The following is a 25,372-nucleotide window of genomic DNA, read 5'->3' as shown; positions in this document are numbered from 1 at the left end:
GAAGGAGAACATATCTACTTGATGCTTTTCCAAGCCGACGGAGTTGAACACAATCACGGATTTAACATGAGCATCGTATCTTGGAGATGTGTTTTCTACTCTGTCGTATTTAGTTTTGTGGTTGTATTTTTGGACATAAGGACAGGTATGTGTTGTAGTTAATTTACACACTTCTTGCTCACTACTCAAAGATAAGAAAGATGTTAAGTCTTAATGGTTTTTTTTTCTTTGCGGTATCCTAGATGCAACACTGGAAGGTTCCTCTATGGGTTACCTGAGTCTGCCTTATAGTCAGGAGCCTGTGGAGTTTCCAGGTGTTGTTCGTCTATCTGATGTAAAGGTATCTCACAAAGCAGTTCTCTCTCGACGGAAACGCAACATCCTTTTCCCAAGTGGAGTCAAACTTTGTGCACAAGAGACCGCTCCGCAGATTGTTGCAAACCATCTGAGCTACTTTCATCTCAGAGGTAAGATTGAACATAAATAAGAGTAGATTAATAGATATTGGCAATGTCTTTGTTGGGTCAGATAATGGGTGAGGACACACAACCCTCAGCAATAACAACAAGAAACTGATTTTGTGAGATTGTCCCCACTGTCCTGTCTGTGTCCCCAATGTGCAAGAAAGGACTCGTCCAGTAGGCAAGAATGTTAACCTTTGCCGCATTTACACCAAGGGATTCACCTGGGTCAAGCAGACATCTGTGTGGACACCAGTTGCAATTAGGCCTTATGAGATTTGCGTTCTAACAGACTGTGGTCTACTTCAGGTTGTCAGTCAGTCCAAAAAGCATTTGCTCACTTACCCTTTTGGCATCTGCTCAGATAATCCTGTTTTTATGTGGCTATGCTTTGAGATATCTACCCTTAAAATAGTAATAGAGAACAATTTAGCATTGCACATTATCAGACACACAAAAAAAGTTTTTCTTGTCTGATATCAGACAGAATTGTCAAAATTGCCCACTTTACGCCAATGCAACCCCCGACAGTTTGGTTGGGGATTCATGTGTTTTTGCTTGTAGCGGCTAATCCTCTAACGTCAAATGGAGATGAGGAGTGGGCTAAAGAGGCCTGCTAAGCTTACTTGTTTCTAAAGACTTTTCTTTTCATTTTCAAACTAGTAGTCTTCAGGCCCAACCAATACGGACTCAAGTGACGTTCAGATTTCATACAGCTCCCTCTGGAGCCACAAAAGTCTTTATACAATGTTTTTCACATATGCAGCAGTACCCCTAAGACCTGTTAACAGACTTTGATGTGTAAAATCAATGGTTCCCCTTTAAATCTCTCTTAGTGTTAAAGTGGCACTGTTTCAAAGACTGTTTAACAAACTAAATTTCCTTCACTTTCACAGTACTTGATTAGCAGCAGAAACCATCTAACTGTATGTAAAATAGTTGAAATTAGTTCCAACGTTGCCAAATACAACAGTAAAATGTCAGTAATATTTAACCACTAATAGAATATAATAATAAAACACTCATGGGAGTCATTTTTCTTTATTTCTTTATAGTAGTTTTACTTTTGACACATTAAAGGTCCAGCGTGTAACATTNNTATAATATTAGGTATGTTTTCATTCGTGTATAATCATCTGAATACAGTAATAGTTGTGTTTTTGTTACCTAGAATGAGCCAATTTTATCTACAGAGGGAGTGGGTCCTCTTTCACGGCAGCCGCCATGTTGACAAACCAAACACTGGCTCTAGATAGGGCCTTTTGTGTTTTTCGTTAGTTTCGTAGCCACTGTAGTTTCTCCGACACATTTGTAACTGGAGGGTGAGGCAAGGGCCTTGTAATCTGCAACTATACCGGTAGATGCCACAAAATCCGACACACTGGTACATTTTGCTTTGCATTTTACATTGCAATATTTCTTCTTTTACTAAAGTAAATAATTTAAATATTTCTGCCACCTCTACTTTATAGCTCTAGGAATAAATGAGCAAATACATTTCTTTGTGTGATTTTGGTGAATTGACATCTCATGATACAGATGCAAAGGGGCCTGCAGTTTACCACAGGTGGATGGGAGCTGTGAAACAAAATATTCAACAGAGATGAAACATCTTTGACTCCTTATTACTTGAGAAACACTGTGAGTGGGCAGAGATAAAGGTGCTTAGTCAATGAACTCCTGGGCAGCTAGACTTGGACAAACGAGTGCTTGTAGATGCCAAGAGAGAGTCTGTGACTCTCTGTGGTGTTGAAAACTTGAGGTTTGTTATGTAAGCTAGATTTGGAGGTGATTTGGTGTCTTTGGCTTCACAGTCGGCGTTGATTAGGGAAGAAGATCGGAGCATATGTCTGTGCACTGACTTTGGATCAGCGCCCAGCAGGCTGACTCATGAAAAGGAGTTATGTCTTGAAGTAAACATGACAATGGAGATAGATTAGGGGTCTCAAAACTTCCAGTTATTAACATCTAGGTCTTAGATTAATTAATGAAGTAATTGGTGAATTAAAGATGATTTCTTTCCTCTGCTAAGTGTGCTGAGTGTGGTCTTTGTTACCTATAAGAGACCTCGAGAATAAGTATAGAGACAAATAGAGATAAGAATTGAAGTGGAAAGACTTTTGAAAACACTTCTTAGCAAGTTCTGCAAGCTTCTTTTTTAAGTGGCTGTTGTCTTTCTCTGGTCTGACCAGTGTGCCAGGAGACCATATGGGAGGCTTTCAAGATCTTCTGGGACCGCCTGCCAGAGCAAGAAGAGTACCAAAGCTGGATGAGTCAGTGCCAGGAGGGCACAGTCACGGCACAAGATATTGGCACCTACTTTAGCCAATCAGAGGAGCACCAGGCTCTGGTTAAAAAGGTTTGTGGATATGTAATGGTGTAATAAAAAAAACATCTGTGAACATAATATATTGCAGGTGGCTGACACTGTAGCTTACAACATATGTTTTTTCTATTTCTAGAGAATGTCACGGCCTGGTGTGAAAAGGTAAGAGAAACCCTCCACCTCCTTCCCTCCACAACTAGCTCACTATTTCAATCATAAATATATGATCTCATCATTAAGTCTGTGTTTTGTAAATGTGTCATTCTTCCCACTATCTGTAGTGAGCCCACCAGGTCCTGGCAACATATGTGCAGGTACGGTTGTCAAGTCTCTTCAACCTTACCTGTTCAGATGTCTCATGTTCATTTGTTTCCTGTTTTATCTGTGTGTCTTAGACTTGGATGCTAATATCCAAGCTCTGCCGTCTGTGTGCTTGCCCTCTCTCTGAAAAGAAAAATCTTAAAAAGATAACAGTGGTATTAAGTTCCATCAAAAAAAAAAACAACTAAAGAAAATAATAAATTCATTCTGCTTACTTGTGTCTATGTAGCCACAGTCTGATATAGCTCATGCCTTTAAACATTTATTATAAACATGCAGAGAAGCTCTATACCCACATATATACACATTGAGTTTATTTATTCCTTCCATCACATTGGTCAGTGTAGTCTGTTCTCCTTCAGTAATACTGAACTGTGTCCCTGTGCATGCTCATAAAGTTATAAAACTATACTGGCCATGATCATCGTAACATGTCAGCCAGTAACAGTATGGGCCTTTTAAAGCAATTGAACCCTCTTAAGCCCCGCCCCCTTTCGCTCTGTGCTCCAATTACAGTTGAGCAAACCTCGTTCAATTTTCTTCTTTCCTGTACTTAGATTAGCTCTTTATGCTCTTTATGTCCAAAAGATAATTCCATGTTTTAAGATGTTTAAAAGATACCATCAATCATTAGCTAGCTAATCAACATTAATCGTTAGCTAGCGGGTTACATCCAATATATAAGGTAAGATGTAGATTAGCTAGCTATTTAGATAGCATTTTGCTAACATTAGCTAAGCTAACTTAGGATGTGACTATATCTTTTAGCCATCCTCAAAAAAAATTTCAACATAAACAAACCTAACACATAGCATATCTAAATACAGCCATACCCAGCAACTGGTTAGCTTAGCTTAGCTTAGCATAAAGACTGAAAGTAGGGGGAAACACCTAGCCTGTCCAAAGGTGGTCTCACTTGTTGCCTGGCAACCTCACAATGACAGCAAGACTCTGGGAAGTCACTGCTCCTGCTCAAGAAATAGTCAGACACAGTAACCTCTGCAAAACTTCAGTTTTGTTTTGTTTTTTTATGGATTAAACAAATGAGCTACATTGTGCTAATCATTGGTGAGCTTTAGATGTGCTGGCTTTCAGACAGAGCCAAGCTAGTTGTTTCCCTGTTCCTTGTCTTTATGCTAAGATAACCTGTTGCTGGTTGTGGCTTCATATTCAGCATACAAATTTCAGAGTGATATCATTCTTCTCATCCAGCTCTCGTAAAGAACATGAATAGGCATATTTCTCAAAATGTCTAGTCTAAGTGTTATAAAAACAGTGTTTTTAATGACAATGGAGGCAGCTAGCTGTATCAGGCTTTGGCTGAGACAAGACAGTACTAATTGGCAGAGTAAATTCATTATTGATTTTGGACTGTTAAGAGGATTTGTTGATTAAAAATAAAAATCCTTTAAATCCTTTAAATCCCATTTGTAGACCCATCTCTACCTACAGTGTGAATTACCCTGAAAAGCCTGTGTGCTGTTTATTTCTGATTAAGTAGGGGTAATATGATATCAGCAAAATCTTCTACTGTTTCACAGCACTCCGACAACAGACACACCGGAGGCTGCGGCGGCTCCTGAGCTAGGTTAGTGTCACTGTTACCAACACTGTTAGCTGTAGGACATTATACTGTCATATAAGCATCCTGCCATATCTGTACCTGTGCTCGAGCATTGTTGTTTCAGTGTTTTGCTTTGTTTTATGTCTTTCTATGCAATAAGTTAGTCCAATCTTTCTCTGTGTGTGTGGGGAGTGAGCTTGGCTGCAAGCCTGTGATTTCGAAAGTACTCCGGGTCAAGACAGTCTAATCCATACAACCAGCAGGAATCACTGCACTTGCCAAAGGTTGAAGCTCACATTCACTTTAAATATACCAACGTAAGTTTTTTTTGTTTTTTTTTTGTTGCACATGACCTCAACCACCCAGAAGACACAGAGGACGCAGCTGTCACTGTCCCAGAAGTAGAGGAGAATCCAGTAAGTGCACACACATATCGTTCACATATTGGGATTTATAATGCTTTAATAATACACTTAACTATATTACTCTTTATTATTGCACAGCTGGACAATGACATAGCTGTGGAGCCTCCTACCCCGGCTGTGCTGGAGCAGGTGGTGGAGCTCAGTATCCTCTTGACCGGAGAGAAGTACAGCGACAACCTCAACGATCCAGCCAGCCTCCAGTACCAAACGCTCAGCAGACAGCTTGCTGAAAAGGTTCGTCTCCAGCTCCAACTTCTGTCTGTCTCTTTTTACGACTCCCCTTCGTGCTACTGTATCTTGGCTGCAGACTGGACTATATCTCCTGGTTTATGGTCTGTGATGGATGCATTGTTAGTTTTAATAACGCACACTTTAACAGCAGCAGTAGTTAAACCCAAACTGTTAGGCAGGAGTTCAAAAACACCGATTTTATGGTACACATTTGGTTTTGGTGAAATAACTATGTGCTGAAAATACAGCATTATGATGTGTCTTGGGAATAGATAAACTTTTGCACATGCACACGTATGTGCAGGTACTCGCCTTTGGAAGCAACTTCAGTGGTTTTTACAGGAACTCTGAAAATGCAGTAATTTTGTTTAGGCACATTTCCCTGGCACCCGCTTGACGCACAAATGTGGGAGGGTACACAGACACAGACATACTTTGTAAATAACAACATAATAAGCGCATACTTGATTTGGTGTCATTTCTTGTAATTGCTCACCCATTTTTATTATCGCTGGACATCTGCTATACACATAAAATCTGCGTACCTTCGCTTATGTACCCACACACACTGCGTACACACCAGTTTACGTGCTTTGAGAAGATTAGAAGCCTGTGTGGAGGACAGGGACTCAGAGGTAGTAACTGTCTGTAGAAAAGGGGGAATTGGAGGACAAACCAGGAGACAAAAGCCTCTGGAGACCTTTTTGTATCCTCTTTCTCTGATGGATAATCAGAATAAACTGGGTGATTTAGTCTGTAGAACAGTTTATGTGTTGTTTTTTTCTTAGTGCCTAGAAGCAAAGCTCTGTAGACCAATAAAAGAAGTTGACCACAGTGCAGTAGTGTACCTCCTGAGGATAATGATGTGGGCCACAACACAAAAGACTCAAGACCTTTCAACTACTTTGAACATAATGAGCCCTTTTGGAACAATAAATCAGATTTATTTTACCAAGCCAGTTCGATGTAACCCCTTTAAAATAAGAAACAAACTCTAGTTGAGGCTTGTTTATGATGCTGGATCATTTTTGTCCTTGCAGATAGAGGCTGCTTTGGAGGGGCTCCCTGGATTTAAGAGTGTGTCTGTGCTGGATTTCAGGTTGGTCTCTTTGTAGTGGTTTAATCCTGGCTCCTCACAATATGGTCAAAACTCAACTTGTTGCATTAACACAATTTCACCTTACTCCTTGTTTCACGTAGACCCCAAAAGGACACCCAAGGGTGAGTCATCAGTACAGGCCGTGGTAGTTTGACCTTGTATTAGTTATCCCCACCTTGTCTTGTATTTAAGCCCACAGATCCCAATCAACCATTCCTTAGCTAGATCTGCGTGAGCGTGTATGGCGTCACCTTCATCTCCCACTGTGTTTACCTGTGAGCGTGGCACGTGTTATGTGTGTCACTAGTTGCCTATGTTAATGGTCTTAGTTGGGTCACTCACCTGTTAAGTGGGATCGTGATGGGTCCAATGGAGTGAGCAGGTGCTCTCCTATAGAGGCGATTATCAGGGCTTTACCACCTGTGGTAAAGGGGTTGGACAGGAGGAGGGTTAAAGGGAAAGATGCTGTGTGTGTCATGGGAGCGAAGACGAAAAAGAGCAAAGAGACAGAAGTAAATGGAGGGTGAAGAGTTAGTGAATAGATAGATATGACTGTTTCTCTTGCTACCAGTGGTGGAAAAAGTATTCAGATCCATTACTTAAGTAGAAGTAGCAATACCACAGTATAAGAATACATTACATTACAGGTAAAAGTCTTGCATTTAAAATTTCTAAGGAATAGTTTGACATTCTGGGAAATACCACACCTGTACCATAAATATAAGGCTGCAGCCAACAGCTGCTTAGCTTAGCTTAGTTTAGCTTAGCTTAGCACAAAGACTGGAAAAAGAGGGAAACAGTTAGCCTGGCTCTAACCAAAAGTAATTAAAACCTCCCACCAGCTCCTCTAAAACATTTTAATGTTGCAGCTGGTCAAGTTGGAGCCAGTTTGACAACTTTATTTAGTATTGGGCAGTTTAATCTCAATAATTCATCATGATTTAGTATCTGATCATTGTTTTGTATGTAAATTATTAATCTGCAAAATAACCCACTACAGCAATCACGCAAAGTACATTTGATCCTGAAATATAGTGGAATAAAAGTAGGAGAGAATGGAAATACCCAAGTAAAGTACAACTACATTCCGCCTTAAAAGAGTTTTTAGACACATGTCCTGCTCTTTTGGTTAACTGTACTTTTATACTATATGGCCACAATTGTGCAAACATATATACATTAAGTACACTGAGAAATATATTTATACCTTCTCACAGTGATGTTGTGAAGAATGTTGCATGCTGCTGCTAACTGCAGATAACGGGGCACAGCAGGAGTAGATCTCTGTCTGCCTGCCTCTGTGAATGTGTGAAACTAAAGGAGGAAAAATTGGATCTCCTCCTAAATGTGGTCGCCTGTGGGCCGGCATATGCTCAGCTGTCCGCCAGAAATCCAACAAACTAGGTCAGAGTGGAGGGCTTCCAGTAGTCAAATGAAGGCTGATAGATGGCTTTTTCCAGGGCCTGGAATCTCTTGTGAGGTTTCCATGTTTATTATGATGATATTGATCATTCTGCTGACTCGGCTGTTTTTTGGCCTATACAGTCGCACTCCTGCATTCCGAGAAGGAGTAAATCACTGGAGTCATCAGTCAACTGTAAGCGCTCTACAACTCTTTTAACAGGTTTGACGTTAAATCACGCTAATGCCTAAGCGATTTTCATCCTCTTAGAGAACTGCTCTTTCGTCCAGAAGACATTATTTTATACTCTCTTATACATAAATATGTGTACAATAACAACAGAAGATGGTGTTTAGTTGGAGTTTAGGAAGTAGTGTAAATTTCCTCAGCAACTTTGGGTCAGAAAATTAAAAAGAAACCCTCTCCCCTCACTTAACAACTATTAAGTTGCCCTTAAGCAAGGCACTTGATTTTTTGAAGTGACGCAGAAGATGGAAAAACAGCATTATGGCTGATGTGCATATGAAATGTATCTGATGTGAAATCAAAATCACAATATGAATAAGAATTGAGTTTGAAAGTTTATTCTTTACCTTGGAAACAGTAGTTTCAGTAGGCAAAACAATCTCACGCAATGTTCATTTATAGCTTGTGGAAGGATGTGAGGCGATGTACATATACTCTGCAGTGTGCTTAATGTAATGTTTGCACCATAATGGCCCTACAGTAAATATTTATATATATATATTTAAAACAATCTTGATGTATATGCAAAATATATGCAAAAAATAATTTAATTGATATTCAATGCAATAAACTGTGTTTCACTGTTCTAATGCTGTTCACACCATTAGTTAATAACACATTTTACTTAAAAATTTTAATTTAAACTTAAAATCTGCTTGTAATTGTTAATGTTGGCGACATAGTTTCAATGTAATTACACTCATTGTTAGGTTCACTTTATGTAAAACTTTATATATACAACAGCTGAGCTATAAATTCTGCCTTCACGAAGATAATATTTACACTGTTAAAGAGGTATTAATTCAACTATACATTTACAATTGTTTCGTTGCAGTGGGGTTCAACTCAACTGCAATGTAGTGAGATGTGTTTTCTAATATTCTTATTTCTAAATGAGGTGGGCAAAACAGTAGGAAAATAAGAATTTGGCAGATCTGTTGCATTGCATTGCATGAAACTGTATAGGTACCTATTAAAGTGGCCCGAGGAGTGTATATCACAATATGCTTCCACTGCAAAAGATAATCAGTATGTGGATTGGATGTAACCACTACATATTTATGTCTTCAGGCTGGATGGTGTCGTGGTGGACTATGCTGTCACAGTTGTGGTGGACGGAGCAGGAGTGAGCACTGAACAACTGGACTACCTGACCTTGCAGTCGAACCTGGTGGAAAATTCATACCGCGAGGTCATGGAGCGCTATACGGTGGTCTACACCATCAGCGAGGTCAAGAACTTTGTAACCGAAGCCCTGCATAACGTCGAGCTGGAGAATGGTAAGATGATGGCCAGTGCGTGACTGCTGAGCTCCCTAAAGATATTCCCTGCAGTGTAACAGAACACACACATGCCACCATTATATTTATTTAATTGGCATGGCAGTGAAGTCACTGGGAACGCATTGGCAGAGCTAGTGCATGCAGTGCAGGGCAAACCTCCAAATGTCATATCAAATAGAGACACAGTAGACCCAGCATTGATATTACAACATACGCTACACCACTTGAGAAAACATTCCAGGGTTTTAATAGTCTCATCTGTTTCTTATTTGTCTGCTCTTTCTGTCAAAGACGACAGAGACATATTTGTAAGAAGTTTCAGCTCAAAACTGGGCCATTTTTAATGAACAAATAACACATCATCAGTAATAAGAACTGTGTATTTATTCTGTGCTACAGTTAAATAATTGTCATTACATGGTCTGCAAAAGAGAACTGAGCAAAGGGGACTTTTGAAATCTGAGGTCTCTGGTTTTTTCTGCTTTACTTCACTCCTTTATTTTGGCTTACACCCAGAACATCTTACAGTTAACTTTTATAGGAGTAATTTACCTATTAAGGATTGCACACCTATAACGTAATCAGACAGGTTAAAGAGATTGTAAGTCTTATAAGAATATAACTTGATGCTGTAGAACCAGAGATATCGTCATTTCTATTCCACATATTCTTCTTCGATGTCGAAACCTGGTGTCTGCATTAACCACAGTGCAACCCAACCGCCGACAGTTTGGTCGGAGATTCAGGTGTTTTATGAGCCGCTAGCCTCAAGCAGCGAATGAGGAGTGGGCTGATGCTATGCTCACTTCTTCCAAAGTCCAAACCTCGATATATTTTACATTTTCAAACTTGTGGTCTAAAGCCCCAACTGGTGCTGTACATCAGATTTTGCACTCCTCCACAAAAGGTTTTATGTTTTTCACATACACAGTTGCTCACATGGGGAGATTTGAAACACTGCATCTATTAGACATGGCCAGTCAGTAAGTAGGTTAGCAACCTCCTACTTCTGACCAGGGTCCTTCTCCAGAAACTGAAGGATGTGATAATGTCTATAGCATCTTCTCCTCCTGTGAGATTTCTCACTGCTCATGTTTTTGAGAGAATGCGTGTCATTAGTTCACTGTGTTAGCTCCCCTGGAGATGAATGCCATCTGATGCTCACATTAATTATATTCTTGGACATGTGAAATGATGGCTAAACACTCTCATATGGCTGACATGTGTGGCTGGGGAAGTTAAAGGCACAGCTTGGCTTTGTTTTTCTTCTTTGGTGGTGATGCAGTAATAGCCTTGGCGCACAGCGGCTGATATTCACTCCAGATTTTAGCGCTGATTTGTAGATATTTACCCCTGAAGGTAATGCTGTCAAAGTGAAGGCTGTGCTGAAGTGGTAATAGTAAAAAGGGTTCTGTAGACTCCTGCAGCCATGATTATTTTAGCTATTTGGCACATTTGCCTTTTTTGTGTCAGTTTGTATTAATATTTGTTTCTCCCCTGGTTCCACAGTGTCTGAGGTCCCTGAGTCTGTCAACACTGCAGACGGAGCCATGGTGAGTAACAAGTTGCCTCCACAACTATCATGACAACAATCTCTCTCCAGGCCATCCAGGTGTTTTGAGCTCCACAGCTGATAAATCAGTTTTGTTTTAAGGAAGCTGACAGTTGCAGTATGAGCGATGTTGTGATAACCTGTAACTGGCTTGTGATAGTATCCAGACCACACCAGTGCAGGTAGGGGATGAGCTCACCAGCGAGGATCAAGTGAGGCTTTGAGGATTAGTTTGGCTCTTGCTTTAATAATCCACTGCTATTCTGGGGCAAAGGCTACAGTGCACCACCCCACAGCAAGTAAAGAGACAGCACATATGAGTTTATTCAGACATGTAATATCATCTAAAGTCTGTCTTTATATGTGCTGTCTTGTGGTTGACTGCTGTTTGATGGTAATCAGAGTTTGGGTTGCACTAAATGTGTCTGCTGGTTCACTTTATAGCTCAGCTCGCTAAGTGATTAATTTGACTCATTATATGAATTGGGAAAGTTTGGCAAACTTATCATCGGTAATTGATTTACAGGCAAAAGCAGAGAGCTACTGTGCCACCGAAGCACTTTGCTGCCCTGATTTGGAACATTTTAGATTTAGCTACTGTTTTTTAAGTTTTCCATTATTAGAAGTATGGAGCCTGCAGTATGCCACAAATATAATTAGAGAATTTAACAGGTCAGTCATTACATTAATACATTTAAAAATCTATCATGCATTTATTAATTACATTTGCATTTATATGATCATGAATAATTCATAAACTCAAAGTAAATCTTTTGAAGACAGTGGATTGCCTTTCATACTTTTATTGCAAGTAACTGTGAAACTGTGAAAACACTATTGAACAATACATTCAATGACAGTGATTATAAAACAAGTGTTAGACCAAATGTATTGTAGAAACTATTTTGCACAGCAACAAGGAAACTGGATTCACAAAAATATAGACTAGTATGTAAGCTAATTAGTTACATTGTGCTTCATGTCAAGAAGAAACAAAGCACATTAGCCTCAGCTAGTATAGTGTCTAGCTTGGTTAGCAGTAAGCTAGTCATAGAAAAACTGAATTCTACTAAATCACAAATCAACAGTGACAACAGCTTCTTGATTTTAAGGTGTCAGAAAACCTAAAAAATATACACACTAGGCCTATATCTCAGTATTTTGATAGTTTGCTTAGATAGAATGTATGGTTATTAAAAAATAAAAAATACACAATACAAACAGAATTGTATAAAAAAATCCTAAAACCATCTGAAAACTCACCTTCTTAAGGAAACCACAGATCTAGGGTGTCAGTACACCGTAACATCACTGCTGGGTGGGGTTACAGTTACAACAAAGCACACTTCTGACAGATTTGAAACCTAAATAATAACTGAAATCTTAAAAAGAAGGGCAAAATTAAATTTTGATAGTAGATAGACAGTTTTTGATGCCTGTCACATTCCATCTCATGGTTTTGTTTTGTTTTTTACTTTATTATTTACAGTTTAGGTTTTGTGATAACTTTAATGTAAAGACACATACATAGTGTACCTCGTAAAAATTGTGTCCAAACCACAAAGCAGCAGCAGGAAGAGATCTGAATGGTCTGACCTGTAAACACAAAACAGCTGGCCTATCAAAGCTCCTGTTGCATGACACACTCCAGTTAAATAGTGACGAAAGGGTTTAGATCATAATGCCTGTTTGTGATGCAGATTGATGATGCTGCTGAGCAACCAGAGGTTGTGATCCTAGAAGAGGACGCTGAAGATGTCAACAGAGATGATGTCCTGTCCGAGCTCTTTGAAACCAGCACAGTGGCGACAGCAGATATGGACATCATTGTTCTAGAGGAGAGTGCAGTTGTGCCTCCAGCTCCTGTCCTGACCACGACTGCACCTGAAGCTGGCAGTGAGTGTTTATTTTAAACACAAGCATGAATTCACACATGCAGTTTATCCCCCTATGATGCCTTTTCTTTTTCACATCTACCTTTTCTATTATTATTTCCCTTGTTTGCAGGTTACATGACAATTTACACTGATGGCTGCATTTAAAGCATGCACGCCAGCACAATATATAAAAACCTTACTACATTATGTTTGCTCTGAAATTACTTATTTTCTGAATCTCTCAATTCTCATTTTGTCGATTATGTCAAAAGTTTTGTCTAGTTTGTTGAATAGATCTGTTGGCTCTGGAAAGAAGTAGCTAGTTTCTATCAAAGGAGACCAACAGAGATTGAGTTGAGTTTCTTCTTGTCTTTGTTTTTCCAGGCTTTGAAGAGGAGGGTCTGTTGCTGGAGGACACTGTGCAGACTCCTGCTGTAGAAAACCCTCCACCAGAGGAGCTCCCAGCTGAGCTTCCCTCCCCTGAGCTGCCAGAGGGTATCACACTGCCTGAACCACCAGTGGAGGTCGAGGCCTCTGGTTCAGGCGCAGATGACTTGGAGGACCTGCTCCGGCCATATACACCCACGGCAGCAGCAGCAGCAGAAGAGTCTTTTGAGGAGACTGGTTCAGAAGATGGGCTGATAACAGCAGATGTCACCATAAATGCAGATGTTGTGTCTGAAGCTGTAACAGTAGGAGTTGATGTTGTGGCAGTGGGAGAAGAACCTACTATTACAACTGTGGAAGACGAGCATCCGGATGAGGCTGTTGTGAATGAAGCAGAGATTCCAGAGGAGCTTGAGATCTCCACAATTGCAGCTGAGACCACAGAAAAGGAAGGCCTGCCCGCCCTAGTCCCACCTCCTGAGTCTGTAGATGTAGAGGGTGAAGCATCAGAGCCGGAGGCGGCAGAAACAGGTCTGCTTCCTCTTGATGAAGACTCTGTGGAGGTCACAGAGGGAGAGCCAAATCTCACAGATGTTCCACTTGATAATGAGGAAGTTTACTCCAAACAGCCTGTGGAATACGAAGACGTTAATGTGGTGGTGACCTATCCTGAGGAACCTGTATTTGAAGAGGCTGGCATGGAGGAAGCAAAAGAGAGCGAGGGACAAGAGGTGAAGGAAGAGACGTTACCCGAAGCTCCGGCTGTAGAAGAAGAAACCACAGCAGCTCCAGAGATCTCGACAAATGATCTTACAGAGGATGAAATCTTACTGGTCAACAAGGATGAACCAAAACCACCAGTGACAGATTTTGTGAGCCCTCCCCAACCGACTGCCCTGTCTCCAGAGAGGGAGTCGCCTTTCACTCGTATCTCTGATGTAGACCCTGCCATTGAGGGGCAACCTGACATCATCATCCCTTCACTGGTGGAGGTAAAGGAAAATAATTGATGTTGATATTGTTGCGAAAAGTAGTAGAGCATCAAATATCACAAATACACAATTTTAGTTTTTGAAATGTCTTACTTTCCTTTAAAGAAATATAAACTATAATGATACTGCAGCTAATGTGCATATTTTCCATTTTAAAATGAGGATAAAACATTGTTGTACAAAACTTTGGAAACAACATCTAAACTTCAGGCCTTTGGGGTTAGTGTTTGCCTTGGCAATGGTTGATGTGTTTGATGTTTGAGAGCCAGTGTTATGAGGACTGTCATTTTTCAGGTGCTACATAAATGTAGCCTGGGGTGCACTATCTCTGCAGAAAAATCAATAAAACTTTTATTTAAGTTTGACTTTGAATTTGTAGGGATTTAAAAGCAGACCTATAAACACTGTTGTACCCCACTGAGAAGTTTAAAGGCTCATCTCAAAATCAATCCACTTTTTCTTTTATCCCCCAGATCCAGACCACTAATGAAGGCTTGGATGATGCCACCATCGGGGACCAGGGCTTTGACGTGATCCATTATGGTTTTGGTTTGATAAACCACACAGAGGAGGGCAGCACTGGCTTTCCATTTGGCGTGGCACACGGCACAGACCAAGCAAGTATCGCCATGCCTGTGAACCCTGGACGAGCACTGATGGTGTTCTTCAGTCTGAGGGTGACCAACATGATCTTCTCAGATGATCTCTTTAACAAGAGCTCCCCAGAATACAAAGCTTTGGAGCAACGCTTCCTAGAGCTGGTAAACTTCTCACATTTACTCAGTATCCCCACTGTTGTATCAAAGCCTCTGGTTTGTAACATCAAACTGCACATTTTTCAATCTTTTCCCAGCTTGTGCCCTACCTGCAGTCCAACCTGAGTCACTTTGAGAACCTGGAGATCTTGAACTTCAGGAACGGGAGCATTGTGGTCAACAGCCGGATGAAATTTGGCAAGCCCGTACAACAAGGCGTCACCACCACAGTCTATCTGATCTTGGAGGACTTCTGTAATACAGCTTACCAGACCATGAACCTGGCCATCGATAAGTACTCACTGGACGTTGAGTCGGGTGGGTTTTCTCTGATGTGCACTGTAGTGTTTTTATGAGTTCTTTTATCAACAACAAAACAACTGTGATAGCATCAACTGTTTTTTTCAACAAGCTTATTTGCTGCCTTGCTGAGAATTAGATTAGAGGATTTAACTACTCCTGGGTCTGCAAGGTTAATATGAAGCTAGAGCCAGTACACAGTTATGTTAGCTCAGCAGGAAACAAGGAAACAGCTAGCCTGTCCAGACTGGAAACAAGAGGAATCAGGTAGGCTGTCCAAATGTTACAAAATCCAAAAACCAGCACCTGTAAAACTCAGGAAGTCACTGTGCCCAGCCAAGAAATAGTACCACACATAGCCTCCTGTAAAACCACAAACTGTTGTTTTAAACAAACATGAAATAGCTTGGTAATTTGTGAGATTTGGAGGTGCTTGTAGTCAGGCTAACTGTTCTCCTTCTATTTCTAGTCTAAAAGCTAAGCTAAGCTAACCAGCTACTGGTTCCAGCTTCATATTGAAAGTACAGATATGAAAGTAGCTTCACTCTTTTCATCCAACTCCATGCAAGAAAGCATATTTCCCCAAACTTTGAACTATTCCCATAGTGGATGTGATCTTAGAACATTGTTTTGTAAAATAATGGCACTGAGTCAGTATTAAAAACATGTTAGTGTGTGAAAAGGCCTGGGAAAGCAGGTTCTGAATCCCTGTCGTGACACTTTGTGGTCTCATGAGGCGAATGTCACAGTCACTTCAGCTGTGATGAGATAATCAGGGCTTACCTGGACAGCAGCCCAGTTAATACATATCATTAACTGCACTTTGATTGATTACTGTGTGCAGCTCTGGTTTTACGCAGCGTGTGTACTATATTACCTTAGTATCTGATAATGGTGGCTCAGTTATTGACTCAGCAAGACATTTTCTGTGCACATTTTTTATTTCCTCATGTGGTATCGATCTCCAAGCGTCTGTGTCTGAGAACATCAGTTAGCTTGTAATCGGCCATTCATGATATCATCGATTCATGCTTGTGTTAACAGTCATGACTCAGCTGTCATAATCAATCTGAGTCATAGCTAACACAAAATACTGGATCCCAACATGCATTAGGGCTGCAGTTTGTTGAGTTTACTTAATTTTGTGTTTATTTTTGGTGTAATTTGAAAGAATAGTTTGACATTTTGGGAAATTTGCAGAATAAGTCTGTGTTACCTTTTTTAAAGGTATTCATATCATTTTGGAATTTTTTTTTTGCATATCTCCTCTTTTAAATGCTGATCACTGCATGAAAAGAACAACCTGTAGTCAACCTGCTTATTCCTGTCTCCAATCCTGGTTCTTTCCTTTGCAGGTGACCAGGCCGACCCCTGTAAGTTCCAGGCGTGTAACGAGTATGCGGAGTGTAAGGTGAACAAGTGGTCAGGGGAGGCGGAGTGTGTCTGCAATGCTGGCTACTTCAGCGTGGACAGCCTGCCCTGTCAGAGTATCTGTGAGTTGCGAAATGACTTCTGCCTCAATGACGGCAAGTGTGACATCATCCCCGGCCAGGGAGCCATCTGCAGGTGGGTGGGGATTAGGAGAAGTGATCTGCGTGTGTGTGAGAAAGAGTGTCTGAGTTTGCAAGTTACAAAGCCAGTGCTTCATCATAGAAAACCCAACAGCTTTTCAAATCCTGCACAAGGCCAGATTCTTCTTCCTCTTCCATATTTAAAGTTGGTTTGCTTGGCTGGAAGTTGATCATGTGGATACAAGAGATGTCCAATGCACTCCAAGCATTTGTTCCAAAGCATTCTTTTTAATTTGGCTCCTCATTCTTGGAAGCTTAACATGTGTTCTAGCCTAATGAACTATAATCATAACCAACTCCATGCAATAGGGCTTTTGTTTTACACCTTAGTTGGCTCCATACCCCAATTAACCGTCTTCAAACATTTATATTTTTTGGCCTGGATGAGGGTTCTTTGTTAAAAAGATAATCAGCATGTCAACATTTTTAGTCAGCACTCAAACCTTTGGCTGTTTACTATGTTAATGTAATCGTGCCCTCTGGCATTAAATGTACTGTAAATAAATGAAAACAATGAGTACCATCTGGGAAGGCATAATTGCTAAGATTTGATTAATATTGTGATCCATTTTTTAAGCCCCAGGATGCAAATTATCACATTTTTGTTGAGTGAAATGTTATTCATTATATAGTGTTACAGCCATATTTTATTTCTTTTATTATGTACAACATTTCAAAGGCTTACTTACAGACTTTGTTGTGTGTGTTTTTGTCAGTGTTTGTGTTTCCATCATGTCCAAACAGACATTTGCATGGGTTAATGTGTGTAAGATGAAATGCCGATAATCCAAATCAGGGACACAAACATGTCCCCTGGCTCTGTTCACACGGTTGTATGTGGTGCGCTATAAATTGAATGATTGTGAACAGACTGACAGGAGACTCTGTGCCAAGAGGAGTGCTAACCTTTGTTTCACACCCACCACCACAGCATAAAACATACAGGCAGCTCCAGATGCTGTTGGATTGTTGTTTACTTCACGCCGTCCAACCAAAAGTATTTCATTGCTCCATGGCGACAGGAAACAAACATTTGGGGATTATTACAATTAATCCAAAACAAGGCATTTCTGGTTTAATGACACTTACAGAACTGTATAATTGTAGACATGTTATGTACTATGTCAAGACAAAATACGAACATGATTGAGGATTCAGTCACTCATTTTGACATTCTTTGATCATTTAACAGAGGATAAGAAACAGAAGAAGAGTGATGGGCATGCTCTGTAACATTTTGTTCTTCTGCTGTGCTGTGAGTTTTAAAAAGGAAACTACACCAGTCTGTGTGGAAATAATTTTGGAACATTGCTGACAAATTTCCGTTGTCATCTCAGGTGTCGCGTCGGGGAGAATTGGTGGTACAGAGGAGAGCACTGTGAGGAATACGTATCCGAGCCGCTGGTGGTCAGCATAGCGATTGCCTCCGTAGCTGGATTCCTATTGGTGGCCTCCGGAGTCATCTTTTTCCTCGCCAGGACGTTACGAGATCAGTATGACAAGGATGAGTCGGAGGACCCCATACGGTGAGGAAACCACTCACGTACCATATGGCCAAACTTTTTAGCCATCCTTGATGATGAGAGACACATACACGATTTATATCTAGCCTTCTAATCTGTGTCACTTGTTAGCCAATTAAAAAGTTGCATCCAAAAAACATGTTGCCTTAGGAAGAAAAAACATTATTGAGTTATACTGTAAAGCCTAATAAAATAAACAGTATATGAAGAATTACCCAGTAAGATTCCTTTTTATCCGCCTGCAAAAGCTGTTAACTCTACCCCTGAAAATAAACAATACTTGCTTTTCTGTTTGATAGTGAACAGTAACACTTAAATTTAGTATGTCTGAAGTTTTCTCTCCTCCACGTAATCCTCTTTAGATTAAAGGAGCCTGGTTACTTTCTTGAGGGGACAGAATAAGTTGAGACATCCCATGACTGTATCCTCAGTTAGACGGCCAAAACCGTCCACTTCACCATCCCCTCACCCCTCTAGACTTACAGCAATGGCCTTTGCCTGGGTGTCTCTTTCCTCCTGTCCTGCTTTGATCCTTTCTTCACTTTTTCTCTCTTTTGCAGACCCAAAGAGACACAGTATCTGTTCACCATCTGTCTGTGTGTATATGTGTCTGTCTGGCATGATTCCTAAAGCAGCGTGTGAAGAAACACAGTGTTAACCTCAGCCAATTAACTGATCAGATACGTTGCTGAGCTATTTCCAAAAAGCCTTAAACACCTAACACAATAGGCTTTATGACAATCTGGACTCCAGACTGGAGTCCGACTGAGGGAGAAAGGACTTATCCAAAGTTAATAAAGGTTAATGAACGCTAAAGCCTTATTCACTGCATTGGTTTTCTCTTCTCGCTTCTGTTGTGTTGCTTTATTTATCATCCTGCCTTTACATTGTGACTAATATTTCTGTTGGTCTGTTACTCCGCAGGCGAGCAGAGAGCCTCCCATCTCTGGAGAGGGCGACAAAGTATAACCCCATGTTTGAGAGTGAGGCCACAACAGGCTACAGCCACTACTACCGGCGCTATCCTGAAGCTCCTGTGTACAGTAGCGCCAGTGCTGAGGCCTCCACTGACTTCAGCAGCGAGGAGATACGACACATCTATGAGAACAGTGAACTGACAAAGGAGGTGTGTGTGGGGGCTACTATCCACTGGTTGATTTAGAGGAGATGTTAAGCAGCAGTCATACTGAGTTGCTGTGCTGCAGTGCTGATAAAGTCATTATTTTATTATTGAGATATTGTCTGACAGTCAGTGTGATTGGGTATATCCATATTTAAAATAGGTGAGACAGTTAAATGCCACTAAAAGTCTTCTTCTTAACTTTACTGCCCCACAACCCCTGACACTCACTGGACTGGCTTACGTCATATTTTCGCAAAAGCTCTGTTTCCCCGCAATAAAATGGCGTTTTAAGATTTACACCTTCTGAAGATAGTTTTGGAAAAGCTCCCTTTTTGTGGGAGAGAAAAGATGTGTTTTTTAAAATTTAACCAACCTAATGTGGACGTACACTGAGTGCGTTGAAATTTCACACACAAAAATGTATACAGTTGTACTCCAGTGCAGGTGAGAGCTGTACTTTGCTTAAGGCTATCTGGATGTTCGGTAATCACCCAGGCAGGGCACATCGTTTTCATTTCCCACGAGCAAATTTGACCTGATAAGGATCTGAATTAGGAAATCTCAGGTTGTAAACTTGTTCCATCACCAACTGGCTTTTGCCGCTTAAATAGGAAAGTCATAGTACCTTTTTTTTTGTAAAATGTCAGGTTTTGATTGAGCTTCAGCCTGTCCAGTTTACTGTTTATCTGCCTGTGATGTAATGCTCCCTCCCTAATGATATCATGTATTTCTGCAGGAAATCCAAGACAGGATACGCATTATCGAGCTCTACGCTAAGGACCGGCAGTTTGCAGATTTTGTACGGCAGCATCAAGCGTGAGTGCCTCTCTCATTTTTCCTTCTATACTGCAATGAGATAAACACATGGGCCAAACAAATCAGGATATGAGGAAAAAGGGAAGTGAGTTTGAGATACAGGAGTCTGGCAAGATTGTACTGATTCGTTTGTTAGTTGAGAGCTGGAGGAGATGAAGAGTTCAAGCCATGCCAAACCAGTGTGGAAACAGATTTATCGTTCTTAAATCTTCACCAGCCAGGCCCAGAGCTGATACAGTGAGACAGAAACCATTATGAGACACAGACATTCCTTCATCTGCCAGCAGTCTGGCAGTAGCAGTGTGCCTGTGTTAAACAGTGGTGATTGTTTTTAAGTGGTATCTGGCTGTAGATGACTGCTCTGTGTGCCATGGAGATCCTTCATGCTAGATAAACCTGTGTTGTGGGTACTTGTTTGTGCAGTAAATGAAGTAACTAATTAGCCTAGAAAGATGAAATCAATTGTGTTTGTTTGTGTGTGCTACAGTGTCCTGGATACCTGCAGAGAGAGCTCCTCTGCACAGACATGAAAATCTCCTGTGAACAAGGTATTTATTCTTCACTTGAAGACTGTGTGTGTGGCCTCAATTTTAATTAGTTTAAATTATAATTCCCTTAAAGATCCATACCATGGCGCAAAATACTTAATGCAAGGATATGTATACCACAAGATGTAGCAGAATTAGCAGAAGTTAATATAGACCTTGTAATAAGGAAATTGTGGAAAAGTGTAATGTAATAGCAATAAATATATTACAAAGGTTAATATATGGGATTAGATAGAACAAGGTGTTTCCAAGACCAAATTCAATTTGCTAAATCGAGACCATTTTAGACACTTAGAAGTAAGAGACTACGTTGGGAATAAACTTAAAAAACATATGATAGTAGAAAACTGTGTAGTGTGTATATTTGGTGTCTAAAAATGTGGACTGACAGTTTTTCTGTTGCACAGAAACATGTGAAGACTCTCCACTTGCTCACCATGGCACTCAGAATCTGGACTTTTTAAGATGGACTGCATTCAGACCACTGATCTTTATTTTCTAGACCAATTCACAACATCAACCTCTCTGTGTCTGCGTATGTCCCTGCCTGTGTGGGCAGACTGTTCTTCCTCCTTCCTCGGTGCCTTCTCTTGACTGGGTGAGCTGGCTGTGACATCAAGGGTCGTGTTTGCTGCTCATCTACTTGGACGTCTCCCTTTGGGGAAAACTGGACCGCATCCTATTACTTGAAATGTTGTCAGACACCTAACAGTATTGTGTACAGTGGTACTTTTGCTTAGTGAAATCATAGTCATATCTGTCCATTCTTAAAGGGAAGAACTCCAAACTGTGAATATGTATATAGTGTTGCTTATAGTGTTGTATATAGTGTTAGGATGTTTGATAGTTAAGATATTATTGTAAATAGTTCTCTACTATTTTGTCTCTACAAAGCTCAAATTTACTCTTTAGGTCTTCTCAGAGAGGCACCGAGAGAGCTGCTCTTTATTAGTCAATGGTGCTATCTTACTTTTAAATACTCTTTGAAATGTAGTGGTCTATGATGACTAATTTTTACAATTTGAAAGCAACTACAATGGATCAACTCTGTATATACTATTGTACATTAAAGGAATAGTTTAACATTTTGGGAAATACGTGTATTCCCTTTCTGGCAGAGAGTTCGATTGAACTCATATCTGTCAGGTAAAATAAGAAGCTACAACAAGCAGCCTTTATCTAAGCGCTAACCTCTTTGTGCTAAGCTACGCTAAACTCCTGCCTGCTGTAGCCCTACATTAAATGTACAGGTATGAAAAGGGCATCAATCTTCCACTCTAAAACTCTGCCAGAAAGCAAATCAGCAGTATTTCCTAAAACGTTGATTTCTAATTCTTTAAGGAGGCCAAATTTAGTGTCAGTGTACGTACTATACTGTTCATCAGTGTAAAAGCAGCTTTTCACAATCTGAATGTTTTACCAGCTATTTTCCTACTGGCAGGTGATTTTTCTGCCTTTTAACAGCTGTATGTTTGTAAATGTATGGCGTGGTAGACATGATAAAGTGAAAACAGTGGTGATGGGAGAAAGGCAGAGAGCGTGAGCCCTCTATAGCTCTGGGATCCAGAAATAAGTGAAAACACGTTTCAGTGGAAAAACGCTGTGGGGCAAGTGGCCCAGGGATTTGATCAAATGGTCTGCTTTCAGATGTAATGCAACTGAAAGAACAGGAGAACCAGGAAAAGCAAGCTGATAAACAGCATGTGCTCTATGGAAAGACAACCTCAAGCTGCATCTCCTGCTGAAAGAACGTCGAGGTTACCAACAATTCCTAAAAAAAAGATCTGCCCTGTGACTACTTGTTTGGACATGATCCTGCTCCTCGATCTGGAACTTCTGACAGACTAATTCCAGTGTTTTCTTTGGTATTGTCATGTTCCTCCTTGGACTCGTGCTTGATCCTTGTTCTCCCTTGAGTGGACCCTCACAGCTGCAGCCGATTACAATCTGTAGGTTTCTGTTTGTTGTCGGACAGTGTGGCGGTCAGTCCTCTCACTAGGTCAGAGTTAGACACGTAGAACATGTCCTAGCTACTTGTTTACATTTCACGCTTTTTGCCCTTTGCTCTTATTTTAGGGGTCTACACAAGCAAAAAACACAGGTGAAGCAGACTCTTGTCACAATGTCATGCCTTTTGCAATCTGCGTATTCCAATTTATTTCTATTTGCATGCTTTTTTGTGTCTGCATTCAGTTTTTGTCAACATCCTCCATCTGCCACCTGGACAAACATCCCATACAGTGTTCTCTCATGTAAATAACATTGAAGACGTTAACAGTTGTAGGATGTAAATCATGTGTGTCTCAACTCTTTCAATATATGAACAACTTTTTATACTGATAACTGTTTCACCACTTTAACAGTGTTATCATACCGTGCAGCTGTGTAAATTACTACCAACAAATTGTAACATGTACAAAAATAAAATGTTTTATATGAAATGCAGACTTGTCAGACTGGTCCAGTGGTGAAATGTAACTTAGTACAATACTTAAGCATAATTGTGAGGTACTTGAGTTTTATGCAGTTTTAGTTCCTAGTTGCTTCACAAAACATGTGATCAGCCTGTCAGATATGATTTGTTATTGTATAAAAACTGCACAACTGCCAGTGCACCACTGCAAAGATATCATATCATAAAATAGCTAGCTTTTTCCCATATTTCCAGCCTTTATACTAACATAGGCGTACCTGTCAGCTTCATATTTACTGCACAGACATGAGAGTAGTATCAATTTCCTCATCTAACTCAGCAAATATGTGTATAAAATTCTAAATGTGTGACTTTTACTTGACAGAGTAAATTTAATACTTTTACTGAAGTAAAGAATATAAATACTTCTACCATTACTATTGCCATTGTCAAGAAAAGAAACTCGCTCTGTCTCTTCCCACTGCACTGATATATTGGCTTTTTCCACTATGCTGTTGAACCAGGTGTTGGATAATCTGAAGAGCAGATTAACCTCAGTAGGTATGGATTATAGGCGCGTCTGTGTCCATGACTGTTTCTAAAAGAGTGTATAGCAGTAATCACCCTGGGTCACACACTTATACACATGTGCCAGGATTTGGCTGTGTAATTTAATGCCTATGCACAAGTAAAGGACATTGTGTAAACATAGCATTGGCCTTCTGGAACAATAAAACTATGAACTGTGTGTCCTGCATGCATAAAAAATTGGATCCAGCTGCTGTTTTTTTGTTCTGTTTCAGTATGAGCATTGTTCCAGAGGTTTGAATTATATTTGGTGTGGTTTGGTGAGGTCACTGGGTATGCTGGTGGCCAGTGATGGCGTCACTGAGTATAATTTAATATTAGAAAATCTAAATCACCATGGTGATGGAACAGGGTGGGTGTGCCTTCTTTCCACCTCATCAGGTTAAAAGTCAATGATGGGTGAAGAGTGACAGCTGCAGCAACAAGTGGCTGTGTACTGGCTTGGTATGGATCTTCCACCCGCATGAAGTCACCGTCACTGCAGAGCAGGGAAGGTGAAAAATGGAAAACACCAAATGCGGGAGGAAATCATTACCGCATGCTGACAGACTGACATGTAGTTGTTTTCACACTGGAGGATAATTCGGGCAGAGAAGTGAGAACAGATGAAGAGTCCCACTGGTGGAGGATGTTCCTGACAAGGTGGGTCGATGTTTGCCCATGTGAGAAAAGCATCTGTCTCCTGCTTCAGACCTCTGCTCAAGTTGCTGCCAAGTTGCTGGGCGTGTGATTTATGATAATGCAATAGTCTCTGGAAGAAAGTGAAAACTAATTTAACCCTTGTGTTTAGTTGACATTTGGGTGACTCCCTTATTGTTTGGGGTCCTGCAGATCTCATTGCTGTATGAGTAATACTAGTACTGTAACAATAATATGTGGAATAACAATTACAAAATTAACCTTTTTTTTCTTTTGAATATTTGTTTTTCTTTTCTTCTTACCCTCTGTGACGGTTCTGGGCAGGGTCCAGGGTGTGATAGTACCTCTGTTACAACAAGCCTCAACCCCCTTGTTGCTCCACTTAAATGCAGTAACGTTTTCCCTCAGGAACCAAGGTAAGGCAGGACTCTGGCACTATACAAAACAGCTGTCACAGTGATTTTCATTAAAAAAAAAGATTGAGGATGCAACTATGGATTTTTTGCATTATTGATCGATCTGTAATTATCTTTTAGATTAACCAATGACTTTTTAGTCTAAAATGTAAAAATTGTGAATAAATGGCATTCACAGTTTCTCAGAGCCCACGGAAAAAGCTTCAGTTTGCTTGTTTTGTTCGACCGACAATACAAAAGCTAAAGATCTTTTAATATTACAAACAGAAGTAGCAAATCCTGATATTGGAGAAGAGAATATTCAGCATGTTTGACCTATATATAAAAATGATCTTAACGATCAATTTAAACTAAACTTTTCTCTAGATTAAATAGTCGATGAATCAGTCAAACAGTAGCATATGATATGCAAATGTGCACACCATTCACCTAATAGACCCTTTTCACTGCAGACATGTTGTCAAATACACTTTGAAGGAATAGTCGTAGCCACTTCCAGTGTTCTGGTATTGTG

General features: G+C 40.3%; 1 protein-coding gene across 1 annotated transcript; it reads left to right on the top strand.

Moving 5' to 3' along the window:
• The first annotated feature begins 215 nt into the window (after positions 1–215).
• On the top strand, positions 216–23,207 carry impg2a (interphotoreceptor matrix proteoglycan 2a). Its single transcript, XM_035677118.1, has 19 exons — positions 216–467; positions 2,654–2,820; positions 2,924–2,939; positions 3,069–3,101; positions 5,039–5,088; positions 5,176–5,331; positions 6,369–6,427; positions 9,147–9,355; positions 10,868–10,911; positions 12,611–12,806; positions 13,172–14,166; positions 14,640–14,927; positions 15,020–15,239; positions 16,577–16,787; positions 18,130–18,318; positions 19,240–19,441; positions 20,175–20,254; positions 20,742–20,802; positions 21,210–23,207. The coding sequence occupies exons 1-18, from the start codon at positions 266–268 to the stop codon at positions 20,782–20,784; spliced, it is 3,360 nt and encodes a 1,119-aa protein (XP_035533011.1). The 5' UTR covers positions 216–265; the 3' UTR covers positions 20,785–20,802; positions 21,210–23,207.
• Positions 23,208–25,372: the final 2,165 nt, after the last annotated feature.

This window comes from Morone saxatilis, unplaced genomic scaffold (genome assembly GCF_004916995.1).
Source record: "Morone saxatilis isolate NCDOM2014 unplaced genomic scaffold, NCSU_SB_2.0 Contig5, whole genome shotgun sequence".
In the NCBI taxonomy this organism is placed as follows: Eukaryota; Metazoa; Chordata; class Actinopteri; family Moronidae; genus Morone; species Morone saxatilis.
Note: the sequence above shows the minus strand (reverse complement) of the source record. Positions and strands in the feature narration are given on the sequence as shown.